At 38.3% G+C, this 25,357-nt stretch overlaps 1 protein-coding gene and 1 long non-coding RNA gene across 4 annotated transcripts in view; one reads left to right on the forward strand and one right to left on the reverse strand.

The window, feature by feature from the left end:
- The window catches only part of qkia (QKI, KH domain containing, RNA binding a), a 71,160-nt gene that overhangs the window by 33,008 nt on the left and 12,795 nt on the right, over positions 1–25,357 (reverse strand). For all 3 annotated transcript variants that reach the window (XM_082142210.1, XM_082142209.1, XM_082142211.1), the window contains exon 2: positions 15,222–15,364. In XM_082142210.1, coding sequence (XP_081998336.1) covers positions 15,222–15,364 — 143 coding nt within the window. The remainder of the gene's footprint in view (positions 1–15,221; positions 15,365–25,357) is intronic.
- LOC309478607 lies at positions 18,278–20,384 on the forward strand. Its single transcript, XR_014199057.1, has 2 exons — positions 18,278–19,261; positions 19,616–20,384. It is a non-coding gene; the product is annotated as an uncharacterized lncRNA (long non-coding RNA).

Consider the following 25,357-nt stretch of genomic DNA (forward strand, 5'->3'; position numbering starts at 1 on the left):
TCAGTGAATCAGGAAGCCATATAGAAAAACGAGCGCTTGAAAACATCTTCAAGCTCATGTTTGCCAAACAGAATGCTAAGCAGCGCTGCAAAGCCTCTTTCTTGCTTTTCCACCTTCCTGCTCTTCATTTTTTATGTCCTTCATAATTCTTTCTTTCAGTTATCGTGCTCCGAGGCATGGAAAAGGGAAAAGCTGGCTGTATGTAATGTAAATAAGAAATGAAACAACGGGAGAGAATTAAAGTAGGGGATGGGTCTTATCGTGGCCCTTGTCCCTGACGCTGTGCTTCAGGGCTTTGTATGAGAGCACGCTTTATTTACCTCAGTAATCCTACCAGCTTTACAGCGCCTCTGACAGCACAGCTCCAACTTAAAATAATAAAATAAAATCCACTCTTTTTCAATCTCTATCAGTTCACTTCTCTGACTCAGGGTAAAGACAGAGTCAGTCGTCCTGTACGAGCTTAATCCTGTCCTGTACGAATACAGGCCACATACACACTTGCAGCTTAATTCAGTTGACGCTCCTCTTCTGAGTGCTTAATCTAGTTCTGCACGCAGACAGTTTGGTTATTTTAGTTTATGAGAGTTAAAACCATATTCTTATCCCTCCTAAAAAGTTCAGCTAGTGACAACCAAATAAATAAAATAAACATTTGCAGTGTGCATTCAGAACTGAAATAACTTGTATTAATTAAATTCTTTATTTCACCTAAACGTACCAATAGTTTAAAAAAAAATGCAATTTTATAATAGGACTCAATAACATACTTGTTAAAATTAGAGCTGTCATGTGGGCATGAGCCAGAACAATATTATGAATTAAGCAATAACAGACGATTTAAACATACCATACTATCACATCTATATGTGATAACCTACACTACTGTTCAAAAGTTTGGGGTCTGTAAGATTTCTTTACTGTGTGTGAAAGAAAACTTGTGTTCACCAAGGCTGCATTTATTTAACCTTAAATACAGTAAAAATAGTAATATTGTGAAAAATTACTACAATTTAAAATAAATGCTTTCTATTTTAGTATCTTTTAAAAATATAATTTATTCCTGTGATGGCAAAGCTGAACTTTTCTGGAGCCATTAACAGTCTTTAGTGTCACATGATCCTTCAAATCATTCTAATATGTTGATTTGGTGCTCAATAAATACTTACCAATGTTAAAAAACGGTTGTGTTTTTCTTATATATTTGTGGAAACCTTCAGAAACCCAAACATAAAAATATATATTTTGAATATCATAAATGTCTTCACTGTCACTTCTGCTAAATTTAATTCTTCCTCCTTGCTGTATGAAAGAACTAAGAAACAAAAAGTTATAATCCCAAACTTTTGAAAGGTAGTGTATATCTGCATTATGAGAGGCTTTACATGCTTGTTTTGTGGAGCTCTGTGCAGGAATTGCTCTGGTTATGTGAAAATGTTTAAATGGCTTATGTAGAGAAATCATTAACAACTCCTAAACTGAACACTAAATTTCATTCACAAAAGCAACCCATGGGATTAAATAGATTTTAAAGAACAAAAATGGACAACTTGTCACCAGTTGCTATTGTTAGCTTGGTAATCTAACAGCTAACACAGGTTAAACTTTTGATAATACAAGCCATAGATGCCAAAATGTCAACCACCAGGAGTGATTCCTATATGCCGTACAGGATTCAATACCCACAATTAATCACAGCCGTCGCTCCTACAATTCTGCAGTGTGAATTATAAATCAAAAGAAAGCGAACTCAAAAGACTGACTCACGATTAGTCAAACTCAAAGAACAGGCGGCATGACCTGCCTAAATAAATTGGAAAACAATGCTGTTTCTCTCTAACGGCTTATTGTTCCAACACAGATGACACGGCGTAATCCGACAGCTCCGACTGTGTAGGTGGATCAGATACGCTGGAGCTCTTCACATACATTCCAAATGCTCTCTCATGAGACGCTGAGAGTGCCGCACACCACATCACATTACATCACCTTCATGAGACAGCCAGAAGTGACAATGCCTTAGGTGAACATGTGCGCTGGCTGTCCGTCACCATCACGCAACTGTAAACAAACCAGACGGTGATAAAACAGCAGCAAAAATACATATGCAACACCACCGCACACAGAGCAATGTCAGGATGATCAGATATCATCAGAAGTTCATCAATCCCTCTCTTCCACAGGAGCGCACCTGCACAATCTCTCTCTCCATGCAGATGAGAGAGGATTTTCCTCTGTGAGTATGTGTGTTGATGTTGATTGGACATGGCAGAGAGCAGCGGCCTGATGCGGTGGGGGAAATTGCTCACTTTGAATACTGGAACCAGACAGTAATTACAGCCTGGAGGAGATGCCACCATTTTACTTCCTGTAGAGGGAGGAAGGGAGGCACGAGGGGAATGATAGAGGAGAAAGAGAGAAGTACTATCGTTTTAAGACGACAGGATGAGAAAATGTTTTGACTTTATGGTTGCATATCGTGTTTGTGAGAGAGTCTGAGAGGGGAAGAGATCAACCACAAAAAAGCCTGGAAAATTCCACCCTACCACCACACAAACATCCGACATTAAAAAAACAGGGCTCTCTGTGTGTGTGAGTCACATCTGCTCATTTAGTGATCTCACCAACAAGGAAAATAAAATAAAATCTAGACACAAGACAGAACGAAAACAACAATTGGACCGCCGCAGTTATTTATACAAGTTAAATGAAATAACTCATAGCAACCAGTCCACATATGATCGCTCAATTAAAAAAAAAAAAAAAAAAAAAAAAAGTACTTTACAGGAATAGCTGTGCCACCTCAAAAAAAAGAAAAGAAAATGTGAATTGTCACACTCCTCTTTCTAAACAAAGCATTTATTTAATCAAGCTCCACAAACAGCTCATTTGGATATTGGGGGACTTGTGACGTCACATGCTAATACATTTGAATATGATTGCCTCCTGAGCGAGACATCAACGAATTTTACATCATTGCACAATAACCCCCTCCCACTGGCATTCAGTCGTTTAATGGCTGACACTTGCATTCGTTGAGAGAGTCACATCAACAGCAAATAAAATCACTGAGGTTGTCTACACTGGATACAGTATACAGATCAGATGCCCATTCACTTCACTCCAAGCGCTTGAGTCTGCCGACAAGAGAACAAATGGAAGAGTAAATGGAATAGTAACGGAATGTTCGTTTAACCTGCTTGTTTACGTCTCTGTACAGACTTCAGAGGGATACCAGCGTCTAAAAACCAAGTGGATGGTTTATTTTTAATGGCGTCCTGGACCATGTCAGGGGGGTTATATGTTTGTTCTGAGAATTTGACTTCAGATTGTTTTGTAAACGAGGCACCATGTAAAAGAGTTTGCAAAGAAACTTTTGTTGATAAATGAAGCAGTCAGCTGTATTGGATCTGAGAGCAGCTGCATCTCAAACAAAACAAAACGATTTCATAATGTTTTGTCTGTAAATGATGGTTTTACATGGATAATGTTTTCAAAACACTGCAATAGCGAGAGGGCGTTGATACAATTTCCTATGCAATGACTTTAGCAATGAGTGGCCGTTTACTGACCAGCCTTGAAGGAGCCGCCCCTTAAAAACATTTCAGATAGAGGGTCAGTATGATGGTTGAAAATAATTGTTTTTCCACATATAGCCTATGTTTGGGTTTTTTTGTGTAAAAAACTACCATTATAAGTGAACCTCAAGGGACATATTAAAATTATAAATGTCATATTTTTAAGACACCCCTTTAAATATTAATAACAAATTATTAATAGAGCGTAATTACTTGTAATTAATAATCACCAAATTAGACTAATTATTATTATTAAATAATATTGGCTAATCAGTGTCTTTTAACATAATAGATGATGATGATGATGATGATAATAACGTTTTGTTTTTATTATGCTAAAAAACACTGATTAGCCAATATTTTTATTAATAATAATAATAATCACTAATTATCGATTATTAGGCTATTATTATTATTACTACAACAACATTGTTAAAACTTGAATACCCACCATCATATCAGACGTAACTAATTGGAATGATTCTAAATGACTTTGAATGATTTGATGAACAGGGGTCCTAATAGAGGGTAAAGAGAGAATCAATGCCTTTCGTGAATCGTGCACGGGAGTGTGTGCGCAAGGTTGTCAGTGTTAAGCTGTAGGGATGTATAACAGAACAGCCTAAATGTGAGAGCAAGCGGAGAGTTGAGCAGTTCAGGGACGCAGCCAAGAGACCTGACAGAGACAAACGAGCAGCAACGATAACGCAACATTATACCTCCTACCCACCCGCTCCCTTCTCTCTTCTCTTACCTCGCTGTCCTCCATCACAATCACTCCACCCTGCTCCTAAGGTCACGACTCTTCATTGCTGAGCATTTAACACGTACTGGTAACGGCATTATCAACACACATATGTCCTTCAGAAATTTGCTGAGAAAAATAATAACGACATGGAGGAAAATGAGAATATCAGAAAGTCTGTCACTTATCTGGGATGGGAAAAGAGTGGTGTGAGGGAGGGACAGAGGGGAAACTGTAAAATTAAGATATGTGAAGGTCAAAGATTAAAAGCTCAAGTGCTGAAGATCACAGAGGGGAATTCAGAATAAAACGTACACCTGCGATCAGTTTGTCTAGTTTAACCGTAGGCTGTGCCTCGTCTGGAGTCGGTTTCTAAATTAGGCCGTGTCTTTTGATAGGGTGCATTCAGACACTCTCTCAGCTTCTCCACAGCCAATCAAAATACAGCAGTCAGCATTCATGCCAATTCAGACTGCACCTGTCAGCATTTATTCAAATCAACCAGTAGATGTTGACATTACAAATCAACACACAAGGCCATAAGGTCAAACAACGTAGCAAATAAGCTGCATAGTCTTAGATGTTAAGCTCCATGCTGACCACTCATTTCACTCCATTTCATCTTAAAAGTTCAAAGGAAAAAAGACCAATGTTTCTACTATAGCATTTTGAACAGACGTTTAATACCCCAAGCTGATTTGACCCACACACACACAAACTGAGGGAATACAGAGACATTAAAATAAGCATGAAAAGGAAATTCATTCTTTTTTCAAAATGTATATTATATTATATTAAATGATCAATCCATGCATGTTTCAATTCTTTTTTTTCACACTTTGGTTTCACTCAAATGTATATCGCATTACATTAGACCTTCAGCTAATACTGTAAATCACACAGGGACCTTCTAACTTGGTGGATTACGAAAATATGAATTAAAAAATTTGACAAGGACCAAACCATGCAGCTGAGTAAGTTACTTCAGTAGAACTCAGAAAATCAGCCGTATTTGCTTACATCAATTTATCAGCTGAAGGCAGACAGAAATAAAAAAGTGAGAAAAGTGCAGTACTGCATTAAACGTACTAGTAGAGTTTCTGATCAGTTGTGGACAGCCCAAGAGAAACAGAGGAGAGAGCTCACGTGTAGAGCGGAGCAAGAGTGCTGAAAACAGCTAATCCAGCAAATTGGAAAATAAATTCTGAGGTAATGCATCCAACTGTGGCCTCCCAGTGGAGTGATACAAGACACACTCTTCACACACACCGAAATAACAATCTGCTCGCCACAGTGTAAGCACATCTGTCACCATTGTGAAGAAAAACATCAGAAAACAGTCTTCTCTCTCACCACATCACTTCTGTATTCTGCTCTGTCCTTCGTTTTTCAGCTCGTTCTCTAAACAGGTGTCGACACAGCGTCACCTCTGCCGCACCTCCCTCCCTCCGCAGCTTTACACATCCTCTATTCAGCACTTCATTTCTTACCTTAGTCATCCTTGTACACCTCCTCACTCTCTTTCTCTGCCCCATATATGCATTATGTCTTACTCTCTGCATCACATTTAGTTCAATCCTCCAGAGGGGAGAAGGAAAACATTACAACCCATGATCAGTCTGCTGCTGTCTCTGCTTGGTTTGCTGTATTATTTCATCATAAAAATGATATCTCAAAAGTTTCAGTATATCATTCAATTAATCTATATGCCATATATCTAAAAGAGAAACTGAGTGCAAGAGAGTGAGGGGGAGAGAGAGAAGCAGAGATAACCTATCGGACGCCCTTGCTAATTACTAATTAACCTGTGTTAAGCGAGCGTGTGGTGTGGCAGAGCTGAGAAACAGTTTAATCTCCATTGGCAGCTGTGGATCTGAGTGGGGTTAGGAATCAAGATCCAGTTCTTTTTCAGAATTTATTTATTTATATTTATATTTATTTATATATATATATATATATATATATATATATATATATATATATATATAGATAAAATGCCAGAACTGACATTTATGACTATTAAATCAGCTGGAGTTGTGAGCTTCCAGTCTGAATTTAATGTTATGATAATACAAAGACGATAAATACACAACTTATCTTACAAACTAGCTGTCCTCACTGACTGCCCACAACAAACACACAACCATTGTAGTCTGATACACAAACAAATTACTTTTTTCCATGAATTGTTCAAACTAATAAGGCTGGAATATACTACTTGACTTTTCAAATCTCAACAGATTTTAAGGCATGGTACTTGAGCTGAATTTATAAATGACTACAGAGAAAAACTGAACACCATACACTAAACAACTGAGGATCACACACTACCAGAAAAGTTGTTCGAACAAATTCACGCAGAAACATGCACCTTGTTGCTAGACGACTAATGATGATGTGTGTTCTAATAATAATGTGTGTTCTAAAAATAGTTTGACATGCCCTAAAGCTTAAAAAAAAAAATAGTCTGAATGTCATACACTACGCAAGCACTGTGATTGGTCTGCTAGAACCCCTCCCTCGGGTTTCAAATGCTCCCTCTGCATGTGTAATTGCACGTCAACGCGGACAACGACGCAGAAGTATAAATTAAAACCGACTTGTAGTAAACAAATATGGCGGATGACCGGCAGGAAGAAATGGCACATATAGTCTATGGACTGGTTTTTCCCAAAAAAATTTTTAGATGAAGTCGTGGAGACTGTGTGAACATGGACTTTACACGTTACAGAGCGAGCTGTTGGTGAGTCTTCCGTCAGCTCGCTTTCTGATTAGGTATTGTTTGGTTTCATATGATAATCTCCAGAGTTTGCGCATGTTTGTCCACAGGGTTTCCCCGACACAACACAATTTCTGTTCATAAATATTTAACATGTTGAATGAATACAATTCGAGATTGGGGCGGCAAGCGTCACACCACAGGAAAATCTGATAAAATAATCTGTAGAACCATCAAGATAATCGGGACTTTACCTAGGATCGTCAGAAAGGGGAGAAATCGGTCCAAAATCACCCCGAATATCTTGTAGTGTATGGCAGGCTTTACACATTTATACACACCAAAAGAAATGCACTCTCAAATTCAAAATTCTCATCCAACAACACATAAAAGTCACAAAACGACAGTCCACCAGTCCAAACCTTGAATAGCTGGTCCAAATTAGACTTCTATTCTCCACTCTTCTACATCCCTCACTCTCCTTCTCTATACGCATGTGTGTATGTAATAATTTGGAGGGCAGAAAATCCAATCTGAAAGATTATGACACAAGTCCTTTGAGAGCAAAGTAATTACTCTCTCTAAAGAGAATGCGAGATGGATGGATATATATATGAGAGAGAGAGAGAGAGAGGGAGAGAGAGAGAGAGAGAGAGAGAGAGAGAGAGAGAGAGAGAGAGAGAGAGAGAGAGACAGAGAGAGAGAGAGAGAGAGAGAGAGAGAGAGAGAGAGAGAGAGAGAGAGAGAGAGAGAGAGAGAGAGAGCGCGAGCGAGCGAGAGAGAGAGAGAGAGACAGAGAGAGAGAGAGAGACAGAGAGAGAGACAGAGAGAGAGACAGAGAGAGAGACAGAGAGAGAGAGAGCGACCGTTATCCCTAATATAAATCATCTTTGTTCATCTAGTTACCTCTCTCTTGTTTAATCCTTTCTAAACACCAGGAGCAAAATCAATCTTTGTAAGCTCCAAGCATTTAGTTCTGACACACAATAACAAAATATAAGCAAACAAAAGCCACATGAGCACAGGGGTGGTGTGGTAAACAGGTGGTTTAACAGATGACTAGAGTTACTAAAAGCTACAGTTCCATTAACAGTTAAATCATTTAGCAGAGACTTTTATCCAAAGCGACTTACAAATGAGGAAAAGCATAAGCGATTTATCATTCGAGAGTCAACAATATTGTAGTACCGCAATATTGAATATAAAGAGCAAGTACAGACAACTATTACAAAACAGAGCAGAAGTGTAATTTTGGAAAAGTATGTTTTAATTAAATTGTTTATTAAATACTAAATCCAAACCATTTTCATCTAAATATCCAGATAAGGAACAACAGGTGAATACTATTGTTATTGTTAATAGGAAGTGCCTTATCGATATGGATTCTTGATTTGAGAAGAACCAGAGGATGAAACCTGTCACTTTTTACTTTGCCTGTCAGTCCTGCCCTCTTTCTCTCTGAGCCAAATGTAATTTGTGTCTGAATTAACACGAGCATGCTGAACAGGGCATAGGAGGCAGAGACGGCGTAATCTCTCCCTCTCTCTCGCTCCGAGTCAGCCCACTGCACTGGACACACACACAATTTCATATGCATCCCTGTAGATGCTGTTGGCTTCTAGTCCACCTGCCAAGACTGTCTGCAGAGGCCCCCAATTACAGTCTCTGAAATTCATCAGCGGTTCATTCACAGTGGTAAAAAAATGCAATTAAAGTGAAAGCACACTTTTGATGGACAAACTAAAAATGATTTTGCACAAAAAGTGCTCAAAATGCACAGAATAAGTATGTCTGGTGTGTTTTAACAAGAACTGGAGTATGTCAGAAAAGAAAACGAAGACTCAAAAATATTTGTAGAAGATTTACCTATTTAAACTTGTTTTCATTATTCAGTTTCGGTACCACCGGTACTTAATAAAAGCTGGTACCGTAACGGTTAATTTTTTTTAGTACCGACTTGGTATCAAAGTACCGGGTCTTTTGACAACACTACTATAGACAGTGTTTTTGGGCATCACGGGCATATCTGAACACACCCATGGAGGCCAAATCTGCCATCTTGGCACTAGACACAGCGACTAGTCAAACAATTTGGTAAGTTGAATTCTAATCATTATTTTTATAGCTTGTTTTAACTATTACGTTAGGTTTAAAACGCAGTTTTTAAGACCTAAGCTGTGACATCACCATGTCGCTTTTCCGACAATTGTAGAACATTTTCCCTCTCCCGAATTCTGCAGAACAATTGACATTAATGTTCCAAATGAGCATCGCCGCTATAATTTTTTCAACTGCACTTCTGAGAGCACGCAGAAAATATGAACCATCTGCATGTACAAATGGCAATTAAGAACCAGCGTCAGGGAAATGAAAAGGCGCGCATCTACAGAAAAGCATAAGTGGTAAATGAGGGGTCTGTGTGCGGGCGGGCCTCCTCTGATGAATCAGTGAGCTTTTCAGAAACAGCTCGATGTCATTTGCGAGGCTCGATTGGAGTCCTTTGGCTTCAAAAGCCCCAGTAATAACCTGCAAATTAAAACTGGGGGCTTTAGTATGATCTCCAACCTACCAAACCTTCATATTGCCTCGCATAAACACAGCTTTCCATCCCCCAATGAGCCCATCAGACAGGGAAGAAAATCACTATGAAAAACCTTCAATAACAATCCCAGCATTAGACAGGAGACCCATCCGTTCTCAGTTCAAGGATGACTCTATTAATAGCTTGTTGCTTCGGTGAGCTGATTGCAGCAGAACAGCCGTGTCTCTGCAGTTAAGCGAGCCAGAACTCAGAGGTGACCACTTCCTGAATCTCAGAGAAGAGATCAGATGGTTCAACCACACACATATGGGCCTGAATAATGCCGTTATGCACCCATGGAAAGGAACTGCCGGATCCCAGCACAATTTATGTGATGCAGATGTGTCTGTGTGCACTCATACAGGTGTTTGTATGGCATGTGAATGAAATTTCAATGTAACCAGCTAAATGAATCAGAATTATTCACAGAGCCCTGTGGCCACATACTCTACACCACAGACATACATATTCATAACAGTGTGTTTTGGCCTGCAACACACACACACACACCGCAATGTTACAGCAGAAAGCAGTTTGTAGACGACAGGTGAAGTAATAGGATTTTGTCCAAGGAGAGAGGGAGCTAAACGTCTTGCTGAAACTCACTGGCAGCACTAGAGGAAAGACAAAGATAGAGCGAGAGAGGGGGAGGAAAACTGTCACTTCCATATAGACCTGGTCTGTCAGCCACCTTTTTTTCTCCCAAACATACCAGTCAGTCTATTCCATCTGAAAAGCTCAGGAGAGAGACTGTTACTGTATATAGACAGAGGTTTATAAACAAGGCTACTACTAGAACGTTTAGAGATGCTTTGAAGGTCATGGCTTGACCCCGATGTTTGATCTAAGGTTAGATTCTTTAGAATGGCCGCACAACTGAGCACAAGTTCACAGATACACACTTGTAAACCAACAGTCACGTTCACAGGACAGGCTATTTTTATGAAATGGACATTCTGTGCTAAAGACAAAAGAACCAAGACCTAATTACCAATAAGTGTGTGTTAGAATCCTGTTGAGAATAATAACATAAATAAATAATAAAAAATATATAATATAATATATTTATATATATATATATATATATATATATATATATGTGTGTGTGTGTGTGTGTGTGTGTGTGTGTGTATGTGTGCTGGTCAAAGATTAATTGCATCCAAAATAAAAGTTTATGTTTGCATAATATATGTGTGTACTGTGTATAATTATTTTGTATATATATATATATATATACACACAGTATGCATGTATATATTTAAGTTTTTTTTTTATATATAAATTATTTATATTTATATATAATATAAATGATGTATAAATGTATATACATGCAAATATTTCTTAAATAAATACATGCATATGTGTGTATTTATATATACAAAATAATTATACACAGTACACACACATTATGCAAACACAAACTTTTATTTTGGATGCGATTAATCTCGATTAATCTATGCCCAGCACTAATATAAATATATATAGGAGGACATTTGGCCGTCACAAGTATAGCCAAACCTGGAGACACACACACACACAGAAAAGACCAGGACTGGGTCAGTTTTACTCTAAAAGCAGAGTCTGTTTTCTGTTTATTCTTAAAGCAGTAAAGCGCGAACAGACGTTTAGTCTGGAATGAGGGGTCTGACCTAGGCAAATGAGCCCACGTGTGGCTCTTCCTAGCGTGCTTTTACCGCTCTAGCCCCATAGACTTCACTTTAAAATAACCTATAACAATATAAGTGCTAGAATCGTGAATTGAGCTCAAAATGTAAAGCAAGCTCCCTTTCTTCCTGAACTGTAACTAGATCAGGTGTTAAACCACAGTGTGTTTAATATTCAGCAAGTTTACATTATAAAACACCAATAAAATTATTTCCATCCAACTGAGAAAGCATTATTTAAATAACACCTCCGAATCACCAATCATGGACACTTTATTCTCAATCAAGCTGCAGATTGGATGACCGAGCCAACTCTCCTGTCTAAAAGACCAAATCAGAGAGACTGTGACTGAAGTGCATGCTAGCATTGCCCCGCTCAAACTAGTAACGGCTATAATTATTCTTCCTTTTCCTGCATGGTTGGAACATTCGGGTGAAAACGTCTATTTGTGTGTGTTTTGAAACAATGACTCATGCTAACCACCAGGGGGAAGAATAATGAGGCGAGACTTGCAGGGAACACAGTGAGAGAGAAACAGTTTTGAGGGGGTCAGCTGGGGATTCTAATGTACACTGGTGTGTGTGTGTGTGTGTGTGTGTGTGTGTGTGTGTGTGTGTGTGTGTGTGTGTGTGTGTGTGTGTGTGTGTGTGTGTGTGTGTGTGTGTGTGTGTGTGTGTGTGTGTCCCCTCCCACTTGCATTGCTCGAAACACACAAACAGTTACTCTCTATTTTCCATGGCATGATGGAGCTGTGGTGTTCATTCTATACTGGTCAGCCGTGTTTCCCAGTAGCTGTTCCTGCTATTCTGAGACGGAAGGTCACAAGAACACACTCCTAAGGTAGGGACACACCAAACCGACGCCAAAGACTTAGTGCTGATGAAAGCCAACTGCGTTGTGGCCTCGTGTCACCTGCGTCGGGGAAGAAAAATCTACTTGAACACATGATAAGACTACAGCCAACTATCAGCTAACACGCGTGTTCTGCGCCTGCGTGTAAATGAGAAAACTGTCTATTTAAGCAGATATATTTGTCTATTTTCGTCATTCAAAAAGGGAATGCGAAACTAAGACATTTATTTTCCTTTGGTGGAACAGCCTACACAGACATGCACAATAAAAAAAAAAATGCCTTCTACATTTTTGTTTTGCTTTTCCCTCCATTGTACCGAACTTGTACCGAACCGTGATGTCTGAACCGAGGTATGAACCGAACCGTGACTTCTGTGTACCGTTCCACCCCTAATATATATATATATATATATATATATATATATATATATATATATATATATATATATATATATATATATATATATATATATATATTAGGGCTGTGTATTGGCAAGAATCTGGCGATACGATACGTATCACGATACATGGGTCACGATTCAATATATTGCAATATATTTCTATACTGTGCATAAGGCGATATATTGGGATTTTTTTTGAAGTAAAATATATTTAAAAAAGACACGATGTGCATAAAAGTACACAGAAAATCAAACTGCCAGTTTGGGATTGTGGTTCACAGGTTCTTAGTGAGCAAATTTTTATATGCTCAAAAGAAAATAGGTAGCCTACATAGCCCCTGTCACAATACAAAACAACAACGTGAACTGGACGAAAATGAATGAAAGTGGATGAAAGTGAACAAAATGAATGTGTCATATATTGAAATCAAGTTTTATGTGATAAAAGATTTTAAAAGAACTGGACGCGCGAATGAGGCCGCGCTAAATGACTCATTCGTGCTGCAAGACCTCCAGACGCGTGTAAACGCGTCTTTGCATTGACTTAACATTGAAATCACTCGCGCCAGACGCTCTATTCGCGTTTGGTGTGAACGATGCACGCGATTACATTTAGAAATAGACAAGCTTTGTTTCCAAATGCACCAAGCAAAGATATCCTTTCAATTGTATAAACTTTTAGAAAACCAGCCAATATAATCACGATAAACACATCCAAAATGAAATATTTAACATATATATAACAACTGCACAACGTCTAATTTGTAAACAAAATGATTTACGCACTAAATCCAGCATAAACTCTGGCACAATCTGCATATGTTTAAACTCTCAAGACAGACGTCACATCCCGAACCTCACAGCAATTGGCTGCCGACTGCGTTTTTCGCTTGATATTTGTATAAAGTCGAGAACTGCCCAACTTTTTGACGCTCTCGGTCGCTCTCAAATCTTTCTCCGGTCCGCTGTCAATCCTAAAATGTCCAGTGGACACGCACCGTTATAGGCGAGCCTGGCGAGGACACTAGTGGTGCGTCTCAGCATAGCTATCTAGTGGTAGGGATTTAAACAACATAAACGTGAACCACTGTCTTACGGTCTTACCATGAATATTTTTGGACGTAAAAAAAAATAAAAAAAATCGATATTGCGTTTTTGAAAATCGATACAGTATTGCAAAATAAAATATCGCGATACTCAAGTGTATCGATTTTTTCTTACACCCCTAATATATATATATATATATACACCACCCTGCCTGCTCTAAGATATTGGCATCGGCCACCAAAAAAAAACTATATCAGTCGACCACTAACGATAATCCTTTATACACCGAGCTTTCCGGGTCATCCAGAGGTGAATATATTTCTCAAGTAAAGCAGCAATCATTACACAAAGTGCTTAAAAGTAAAAGCCAATTTAAAAAAGTAACATTCTGCACAAAATAAAGATAAGCAGAGCAGTAGTCTCCATCATAATTAACTCTGCTTCAAACTCTGAGAAACCTGGGGTTACGTACGTGTGTGTGTGTGTGTGTGTGGGGGGGGGGGATTGGTCCGCTGGGACGGATGGGGTGGCCTTTATCGGGCCGTCAGAGGGAAAACGCATTTCATGCTCTGCTGACCCCCCTTTTCTCTCTCTTCCCCTCTCCCTTGTCCACCTAGCAGAAGAATTAGGCAGCAAAATTGCTCCCTGTGTGACATGGCCACCAATGTGTGTGTTTGTGTCTGAGAATATGAGAGAAATGTCAAACAAGACCATCTAAACGTCAAGCTACATTATGTGCGCAGGTGGAAACACTTCTCTTAAACTTCTCAAACGCACAACACAAGCTAAAAAGATCCTACTCTACTACTAGAGCATGGCCTGTGGCATTCCGGCACCATTCCCAGCTCCCTACAGGGGACTAATACTGGAAAAACTACCATTGCTGAACTAGCTTATGACAGGGAGTCCTTATTTACTCCCAAACGTCATGTTTTCACCAGGAGTAAACCTTCTCACTTATAGATTATCAGTCACTTAACTGTCAATCACCCGTCACTATAGCAACAGTCAATCACTGTGCTTGATTCTAAAAGGATGGGTAACATCTAGAGTTGTCAAAGTACCGACTTCAGTACTGAAATTTAAAAATGTGACGATTTAGCATTTTAAGTGCTGTTGAACAATCTTAAACACCTCTGATTGTTCATTGTGTTCACGCACTCAACATATATGTCTGTGATTGGCAACAATGATCAACTCTTCAAAAATATGTTGTCTCTGACGTTCTTCACCGAGCGCTTACATAGATACACACAAGAGCGTTTAAAAGCAGGCGTCTATCAGCGGATCCCTAATAGATGATAAACCGCTGATAAACGGATCCGCTGATAGACGTCATTTTCAAACGCTCCTGTTTGTATCGGTGTAACGGCAAAGACAACATGTTTTTGAAGAGTTGATCAGAGCGCGTCAACGCAGCGGCCAATCAGAGACATATGTTGAGCGTGACAACACAACGGCCAATCAGAGTTGTTTTTAAGAATCTGTTCAACAGCGCTCAAAATGCTAGAGGGAAATGCTGGTATCGTCACATTTTTTTCATTTCAGTACCGACTTGGTACCGAAGTCAGTAATTTTAATTTACTACTCTAGTAAAATCATTTGACAGAAAAAATTACAAAGTGAGACTCACATCCGGGTACTCTTTGACCGGTACAAAGAGTTTCTCCTGCAGATGTACGATGGGTCCCACTGGCTCTGGTAACTCCAGTGGGTGCTTGTCCACCAGACCGTTCACTGTGTCGTTATACATGTCTTTCCTCACTCTGGTTATCTCTGCAGGTAGACAAAAAAAAAGACAAACAGATCAGAAACGGCTGAATGAGAGAGTGGGGGGGGGGGGAAGACAAAAAGGCATGAAATGCAACCCTCCCTTCATTAACATGAGATTCCAGCGCATATCCCCCTAAATTCAGTTGCCAAATTGCATGGAAAAATTTACAAATTTTTAATTTCACAGTAACAGGAATTTACATGCACATATTGATATCTTTTAAACAGAGACTCTTTCAAAGCTGCCAGCCTCAGATGAGGTTAAACTGCTGCTGCCAAAACATGATTAAGCTCAGGATGTCCATTCCTGTCACGCACACACACAACCTCCCCTCATGATCATTCCCCTTCGTCACACACACAGAGGCTGTGTTTTAAAAACTAGTGAGCTAAATGAGCTGATAGTTAGGGTTTGAATTCCAGATGGTGAAGCAAACACACCTGCCGGATAGAGAATTAAAAAGCTAAAAAGAAAAAAATCTGATACCTGGAAAAGTGATGGAATGATTGTGACCTTTTGAAATGGATTGAGTATCAGGCATGTAAAATACAATACTAGGTTTAGTCATGGTTGTTCAAAAACGTAAAATGAACTGTGTGCTATATTCCTAGTGTTTTGAAGTTATATGATAGCCTTGATTGATGAGCATGCAGGAATTCAAGTCTGCTGCTCTCAAATGTCATTCACCACTCTGCAAACTACAGTTCAAAAGTTTGGGGTCAGTAAGATTTTTTTTTTGAATATGCTCAAGGCTGCATTTTAAAAAATCTAAAATACAGTAATATTGTAAAATATATTAATTTAAAATAACCGTTTTCTATTTGTAATTTAATTCTTCAGTCACCAGCGTCCCATGATCCTTCAAAGATGATTATAATATGTTGATTTGGTGCTCAAGAAACATTTCTTATTAACAATAACGCTGAAAACAGTTGAATATTTGTTTGTGGAAACATTGATACATTTTTAGGATTCAGGACAGGTTTGAAAGATCAGCCTTTATTTGAAATATAATTTTGTTGTAAACATGTAAGAGTCTGTCACTTTTGATCAATGTAATGCATCCTTGCTGAATAAAAGTTCATTTCTCTCAAAAGAAAAGAAAATTAGCATTTGCTCACACCTAGGGAAGACAATTAAATCGCATTACAATTGAAATAATTAAAATGGCAAAAGTCTCAAATATATAGTCTTCTGTATGTGCTGCAATTAGTCATGTTTGTGACTACACATACTTCAGCACTGACACATGTAGTCAGCTGTCTCAAAGCAATATCATGAAAAAAAAGTGGGATCACAGCATCAATAGCGCTTACACACACTCTGACAAGATTGTTCAACAGCTAGGAAAGTGTAAGATCCATAAAATCCAGCAAAAATCCAGCAAATTGGATTTAATAAAAAAAAACTGCAAACTCACTGAAATTCTCATTGGTTGATGGTTTACCTAAGAGTGTGTTAAAAGTTTTGGTCACATATCTACTGTTGCAAACCCTTGCATTTTTACCTCTGTGGCAGTCCTTATTGAATTCAATGGATTTGCAGCATTCTCTGATAAAGTGCAAACGAGTGTGTGTAGGTGCCTTGAAGGTGCCTGGAGAACTGACTTGAGGAGGCCTATAACACTGAAACTGCGTGTGTTTGTGGGTTTCATGGGGCCCCAGAATCCTGGAAGGGGGTTGAAGGGTGACGCAACACCCAGATCAGAACAACAGCAGCTCTTGGGCCATGTAAGGGTGAAACCTTTACCACAACGGATCTTGTCTCACACATGCAATGAGTCCCAGAGGTGGTGACACAATCGCTGCAAGTATATTAGTCACATTTACAGAATTCAATCCATCTTTCTCTCTCGACCCGAGAGCAACCTCATACTCCTCCACCCTTCTCTTTTTCCATCCCTCGGTCTCACCCTGTCTCTCTTCCTCCACCTTTCTCACACTAAAGGAGGAAGGATTTATCTCTGGTTCTCTGAAGTAAAAGTGCTGCATGTCTGCATGTTTAATATTCTTGGACTGCAAGAGAGTAGGTTAGAGTAAAAGCAGGAATTAAAAAATTTAAATATCCTCGACTGAACTAGAAATGTGTCATGAACAAGAACATGTTCATTTAAATCTTCTCCCAGGCTCACACAGTATACATCCCTGACCATGGGACCTTTCAATATACATCAGAAATAAACACAGTGTAAATGATAATCTACAGTGCACATTACTTCATTTGCAACATTTTATTTTTGCCAGTCTTCGTCTCACAGACATAGACACACACACACACTCAAACCTCATCTAAAAGCCCTCTTTTAGTGTGCACTTAAAAAAAAAAAGCCAATGAAAAATAGAAACTAAAGTGTTTCTGTCCTTTGGCTGAACGAGAGAGGCACAGTGAAATGCCACATTACCATAAAGTAGCAGCAAGAGAGCAAGCGAGCGATAGAGCACATGCCATTAACAGGCACAAACTCTGAGGTGAGACCTAATTTCAATGTCCAGGACGCTGGTAGCCTAATGGTTAAGTACCTTGTTTGCCAGCACAAAGGTCGCAGTTTAAACTCCACTAAGGGGTGAGGCAGGAATGTGGAGAAGTGGTGAGATCAGATCCGGGTCTATTAAGCAGGACACTGACCCCCACAATCGCTCAGTGTTCAGGCTGCTGGTCTGGGGGTGCAATCATTTACTTATTTGATTATTACTTTACTCCTTTATTTGTTTATTTAAGTGGTCCAACGGATCACAAAACTTACAGTTTTTGAGTCACAGACCGGATAGGCAAGAAAAAAAAAAAAAAAGTCTGGGGTAACTTTGCTTTCCATTTATTACTTAAAGGGCACAATAAGTACTGCGATACCACAGCAAAAACTTCTTGCCTAACTAATAAAGCTCAAACATTAAAGGCAAGTGAACAGTCAGTAAAAAATTAAAGCTGCCGTCGGCAAGTCTGGCAGATTGGGTCGATTAGCCAAAATTTTGAATGTTTACAATTCTCATGCCCCTCCCCACTACCAGCGAGCACCCTCCCATCGAGGTTGTGCTCGTCAGTGCGTCACTGTGCGTTTGTACCTGATTTTCTGTGAACGCGTCCGTCTCTTCAGCATCTATCAACACCATGGACTCGGAGGTAGGCTGCCCTGGCTAATCTATCCATAGATAGCAATAACCGAGGAATTGGAAGCTTGTTAGTAGATTTTCTCTCCGCCATCACGCTTCATGCAATCTCCAGGCGAACTTCAGGCGTGGCGTGTGCATGTGATATTAACGTGCGCGAGTGAGGGGGGATCTGTGGCGTGTGCACGACCTGTGATTGACAGTCAGATCACACACCCCCCTGCACTGATTGGACCTGATGAAGCGGGAGAGCTGGATTTTTGCAAAACAAATAACACGCTCCAGGTGGAGTTAGAAGCTCGGGTTTTTTTCTAAAACCACCTTATTTATGTTGTTCTGTCGGATTATAGTGTCGATTACACTGAATATGATCAAAAAAATGTTGCCGACGGCAGCTTTAAGAACAAATATACTGATTACAAGCATAGATAAATACAATAAAATAAACTTAAAGTTACAAATAAAGATTAGCAGCATCTGCTAATGCTGTAAGACTAGCCTACATATGGAGCCAAACAGAGCCCAAACTATCAGCCTAAATTCAGTTGCTATTCATTTTTAGATATAATAATCAACACTCAAATAACAAATTGTATGCAAACATGTAAACTGCACACAAGCACATTTAAAGGAATTTATTGTTTTAATTTCGTGATAAAATTGACAATTTGAGTTTCAGTTTGGTTTGAATATCGTTACACCCTTAAAAATAACACTATAGTGAACATATAAATATAAATGAATCTGTTAAAGCTGATGATTTGTTGTTTGATTAACATTGACAACCAACAGCAGGTTTTTATAGGCTGCTGTCACTTTAAGACCTATTGCACAGATCCAATTTAATGATACACATCTAAAGACGTTCACTTAAGACATAACCGACTGTGTTTACAAGAATATTTTCCGAGATGGGGATTTTGACAATATTGTGTGTATGTCAAGGAGACGCGAAAGAGGAATCAATTTAGAGTCTTCGGAATCTAAAACGCACCTCTGTGTGTGTGCGGCAGCTGCGGCTGTGTGGTGATGAAGAAAAATGTCACGTCACATAGAAATATTTCAACCAAAAGGCGAGCCTGTGGATATCACACATGCAATTTACAAACTTTGCATGAGAGTTATGCCGTTGAAGGAGTCTCAAACCAGTCAATTATTCACCGAAAGTGAAAGCAAAAACAGACTGAGCTTTTGGCATCTAACTATTAATTCTCTCAGAGACAAGAGCTGAATTAACCTCAATGCTGATAACGGTATATCAATTATCTTAATTTATTGGCTTAATATTTCTCTTGTGAGAATGATAGTGATTACATGATCGTGAAAAAATGAGAATCCCTATTTCTTGTTAAACTAACTTTGTGTTTGAAGCTGCTTTTGATTTTCATTGATGACTGATTTTTATGCTGTGTTATATTAGGCCTATATCATTTTAGTAATATTATTAATATTAAGAATAATTTGTAATTATATTGTTTTGTAAATGTGCTATAGAAACAAAACGCTGACGAACAACAATGCAGTTAAAAAAAAACAACAACAAAAACCGAAGAATGTGACAATTTGTGAATAGATCATCTTGCAATAACAAGAACAAAAGAGAACATTCAGAGAACATTCGCTGAACAAAAAGAACAAAGAGAACATTCGCTGATCTAACACTGCACAATATTAGAAAGCAAGGAGAGACAGGCTTTAAAAAACAAAACAATCCTTGTCAAAACTGGTGAGAAGGTAAACAATGTTAAACATTCCGAGACCATAAAATGGAGAAATATCAGAACAGGCTATTCTCTTTTTCTCTCCTCTCTCCAGCCCTTTTCACTGCCAATCCATCCATCAAAAGAACATTGAACATTGTCACCATTTACTCATCCTCATGTAATTTCAAGCTACTTTCTCCAGATGAACAAGATATTTTGATTATATTATATATATATATATATATTTTTATATATATATATATATATATATATATATATATATATATATATATATATATATATATATATATATATATATATATATATATATATATATATATATATTTTATATACAACTTTCTTTATAGTGTAATGTTGCTGTTTGAGCATGAAAAATGTCAAATCACAAAGTCCACCCCAAAAGGGAGTTATCAGTAAGCACTTTCATGAACTCTCCGAAATGAATTTTCTAGGAATGTAAACGTCACAATATTCCTCATTTAAATAATTTAAAGGTGCCGCAATATTTAAAATATGAGAAGTGTTTTTTGAACATTCAAACCTATTCTAGTAGACCCCAAAAACAAATTCAAGACTTTGTAAAAGAGCATAATATTCCCAGCATTATGAAGAAAGGGAGAATGAAGCAGAGCGAACAGTGAGAGTTTAAAGAAACGGTGAGTTCACTGGAACTTTAGTAGATGCTATACAAAAGGATGGTGAGCACTCAAAGCTCTTTAAGATTAAAATAAAAGAGAGGTGCTTGAGATGAGAGTCTGCTGATGTACAAGTTTTTCCACTTTGAAGCAATGCACTTTAGCAATCATAAAGCACAGCTAGCCTCTGCAGCCACAAGATTCCTGCTTAATGCATTTGCAGCTTTATTCAACCTGCAAACGACTATCTCAACAGACAATATAGTTCTGCACTTAAAACTTTCAGACAGTGAAACAAGAGGATTCTTTTGGGGGGAGAAGAAAACAGTATGCTCGAGATAGGGCCTTCAGTCTTATCAAATATCCACACCTTTTTTTAAGTGTAAAATCCTTTGCAATTCAGTATATTTCACTGCTGACGGCCAGCAACTAAAAGTTCTTTTAGAAATGTTTGCTTCATGCATGAATTCTGTGAACTCAGCACTGCATTTCATGTTTTGGAGAGGAGAATATTTTCTTGCAGCATTAATATGGCTCTTCCAGAGAAATACGCTGTGGAGTTTAAACGAGATGCAACAGCTTGTCAAAAATCAGGTGATGGGAGCTTGTTTGCAAACGTACATGCAAGAGATTCTGAATTTCCTTGAAGCAAATCCAAGTTTCCCATGTCATAAATAAAGAATTAAACACTTGATAGGGCAAAAACATCATTAAGGAAATATGATATACAAAGCAATTTGGACAGTGAATAAAAATATAAAATATAACGGATAATTAGATAATAAGAATATAGTATATAAACAACAAGGTTCTGTATGTATGTGTCCATTCCTACAAGGAAATAACTGGAGAGAGAAAAAACATGATAGAATCGAGTAATATTCATTATAATCTTAGCAGGGGCAAGAGAAGTAGTAAAAAGTAAACTACTAATCAAATATTACCAGCATTGACTGGTCTCGGGGGAATTAACAGATTTTTCTTTTTTTGGTTTGTTTTATTGCAGCTTTGACTAGAGGCCTAAAGTAAAAACTACTCAGAGCATCACATTTTCGCAGAGACTGTCCTCGTAAATATTAGAGCCGAGTTTCATAAATAAACATTCATTATTTTGGGCAGTGCCTCAGCTCCCTGTCAGGAGACAAAAATAAGAAAACAGGAATTCAGCTTCTGAGAAAGAGTAAGGGAGAGGTGAAAAAGTCAAACAGAGAATAAAAATAAATAAATCTCTCTAATTCAGAGCTTACATGGTTGGTGCCACCAAGCCAAATGTAATCAATGAGCAGAGACCAAACTACAACACTCCCACTGAATCCTACAAAATTTATTGAAATTAATTTAACAATTCTGGTTCCAGTTCCACTAAGATTTGTTTCATATTTTTCACTGATTCAAATCAATAACTCATGAGTTTGACAATGATTGCAATAAATCTTAAAGAGACAATTAATAAAAAAATGGAAATTCTGTCATATTCTGCCCTCGTGTCGTACCAAACCTGCATGACTTTTTTCTTCTGTGGAACACAAAAGTAGATATTTTGAAAAATGTTGGTAAAGTTTTGGTTGCCTTTGACTTCAATAAAAAATAAATAAAAAATAAATGAGATAAAAAAAAAATATTGTTTTACATTAACCAGAAGAAAGATAGTAATACAGATTTTGAATGACATGAGGTTGTTGAGTAGATAACAGTATTTTCATTTTTGGGTGAACTCTCCCTTTAAGATTTTATATTAGATATTTAAGTGAACCGAACATCATAATCAGTTAGATTAGTTTATACTGAATAAGATCCCGTTCTAAATTCCCAATCCTAATGTGACCCTTGCAGCCAGTGCCCGATTTGGAACTGTGCAGGGTAATGTCTGCAACGTGTCACATTGTAATTGTTCAGCTCAATTCTGTGGAAATGCAGGCCGATTCTGAGAGATCCCCAGGATGAGCACCAGTATCAGTTCAGTGTAAGTAAAGGCGGTGGTGGGGGCTCTCAAATAAGCACACATTTACTGAACACTATACAATGCATAAGAGGCTGGTTAGTAAAGTTTAAACACACACACAATTCATTAAGTAAAAGACCCTTAAACACTAAGATTCAAAAGCAGACACTACAAAACTCAAGTCCCACAGTCGCAATTTGATGTGGAAATTTAGACCTTCAGTTTAGGCCAGATATTGCATGGAAACAGAGATGGATCCAAGTGTGTCTACCGTCCTCACCAGCCATGAGGAAACACATCAAATGTATTAGAAACTGCAACACGTCATCAGATGGAGAGGAAGGAAGGAAAAAAGTCATTCCAAAGGCAGAAGATAATTTCAGAGAGCACCAACATGTCCAACAACCAACAGGTCACAAAGTGTAGAGATCCCTGCCAACAAAAACAGGTGTTTCTCAGTTATATTATATCAGAAAGGCTGAGGATTAAAAGATTAGAATGCTGGACATTTGTACTAGAATGAACCTGATCCCTGACCAGGGATGGAAATTAACTTTTTTGTCCACCGGCCACTGTGGCTGGTGGATTTCAAAATCTACCAGCCACTCAATGTTTTTACCAGCCACTTTCTTGTTTTTAACCGACAATGTGTAACTGCATGTGAAAATTAATACTACAAGATCTACAATACTTAAGCAGTTTATTTAATCTCAAGTCTCAATGAAATACTGACATTTTCTCTTTCTCTCTTATATATATTTCTCTTTTTTACCTGGATGTGGCATTTGAATGATTCGTGGTCTTTTATGGCTTCCAGTTTTAGGTTTTTAGTCCCAACAATGAAACTAGGGCTGGGCGATATGGACCAAAAGTCATATCCCGATTATTTAGGCTGAATATCGATATACGATATAGCCTATATCCCGATATTTTTTCCGCAAAGTGAGAGCAAATGTTCAGTCAAAGTCAAAGCCAAATATGACATGTCACAAGTAGTTTTATTGAAACCGGCTATTTCCACACACACAAGTACTGTCCCCCTTTACTTAACATAAATTGTAAGAATATGACTAATAGTAAAGACTAGTAGGCTACTAATAAATAAACATTAGGCCTATGCTAAAGCTATTAAATAGCAGTTCCAAACTAGTTTTTGTTAATACAACGTTGGTATGAGCCAGAGTCATTTAAAAATATAAAAAATAACACAAAGAAAAATAAAGTGGCATTTTGGGGTTAATATGGAAACGACAGTTACCATGGTGAATACACAATATTAACAATAACTGTTAATGAACCATGGAAACTGCTCCTGGTGAATAGTATGAAAATCATCCCTGCATTACTATTATTTTGTGTAATTTACAACGTAACGGCGTTGCATGCTTGTAGTTTATTTTGCACTTTATATACAGTGAGGCGATACACAGCGCGCGCCGCCACATTTGCGCGTGCATTTGAAGAGTGTTCGCTATGAGAACAGAATAACGGCTGACGTGACAGGACAAGAAAGTCCGTTTTTCTGAGGTGAAAGACTTTATTTCAGCGTACACTTATGTCCTCTAAAAGTGTCCGCCGTCTGTGTGAAACAGTATATTTTTATTTACCCGCCACGGTGGCCGGTAGGTGAAGCGAATTTACCCGCCACAACACAAAATCACCCGCATTTGGCTGGTGGCGGGTGCTAATTTCCATCCCTGTCCCTGACCAACACACACTCCGATCTCTCTATCTTCTCCCTGCGCATTCCCAGATTGTCCTGCTGCAGTCCGGGTTTCCGCAGAGCCATTATGAGGAGCTAAATTTAGCAGGGAGGCTTGTCACACTTGATGATATGGTGCAGGGTTATAGAGTAGAGCTGTTAGGGAGGGGGTGGGTTTGGGTTATCATTCAGGACGAGAGCACAACAGTTACTGCGGTGGTTTAATGGCTGCCCAGCAGGGCGCAGGGTCTAACCACAGCCTGTAGATTACTCTTATACCCAGCCCACATGCTATACAGGGAATCCAACAGCGTCAAGAAGCCTCTGGTCACAAGAAGAGGCTGGTTACAGCTGGTCTGTTCAGAGGCAGGTGAGTTTGGGACACTGGGGAACAAAAGAACTGACACAGCGCAGCCGATCCAGCCAAATACACATGAATGCACAAGTGTTTCCTGTATTGCTACTCAGCCACAGTGCTGCTATTAAATCTCCACAGCAAAAAAAATATTTTGAGAATTGAGTTTCTAGTCTAAACCGAATGTGATTAAATAGACTGAATGAGTATCATGAAATAACACCAAAAATATAAATAAACAACACGCCTATCTATTGCATTATGTTTAGTGGATGCATGACCAACAAATATTCACCGTGAACACTGCAGTCTGATTTATGAACAAATAACTCTTATGGGTTTGTTTGAATCTGTAAAAAAATGTTTAACTAAAAAAAAAAAAAAAAAAAAAAAAAAAAAAACTGTGCTCTCCAGGGCTTTTCAGCAGTGTCAAAATAACTCAAATTCCAAATAACGGCAAATATATATGGCAAGTAAATATTGGTCGACCAACACAAAATAGTATTGTTTAGTTTAGCATGTAGTTGAGAATA

This window comes from Leuciscus leuciscus (assembly GCF_965113295.1).
Source record: "Leuciscus leuciscus genome assembly, chromosome: 17".
NCBI classification, from domain to species: domain Eukaryota; kingdom Metazoa; phylum Chordata; class Actinopteri; order Cypriniformes; family Leuciscidae; genus Leuciscus; species Leuciscus leuciscus.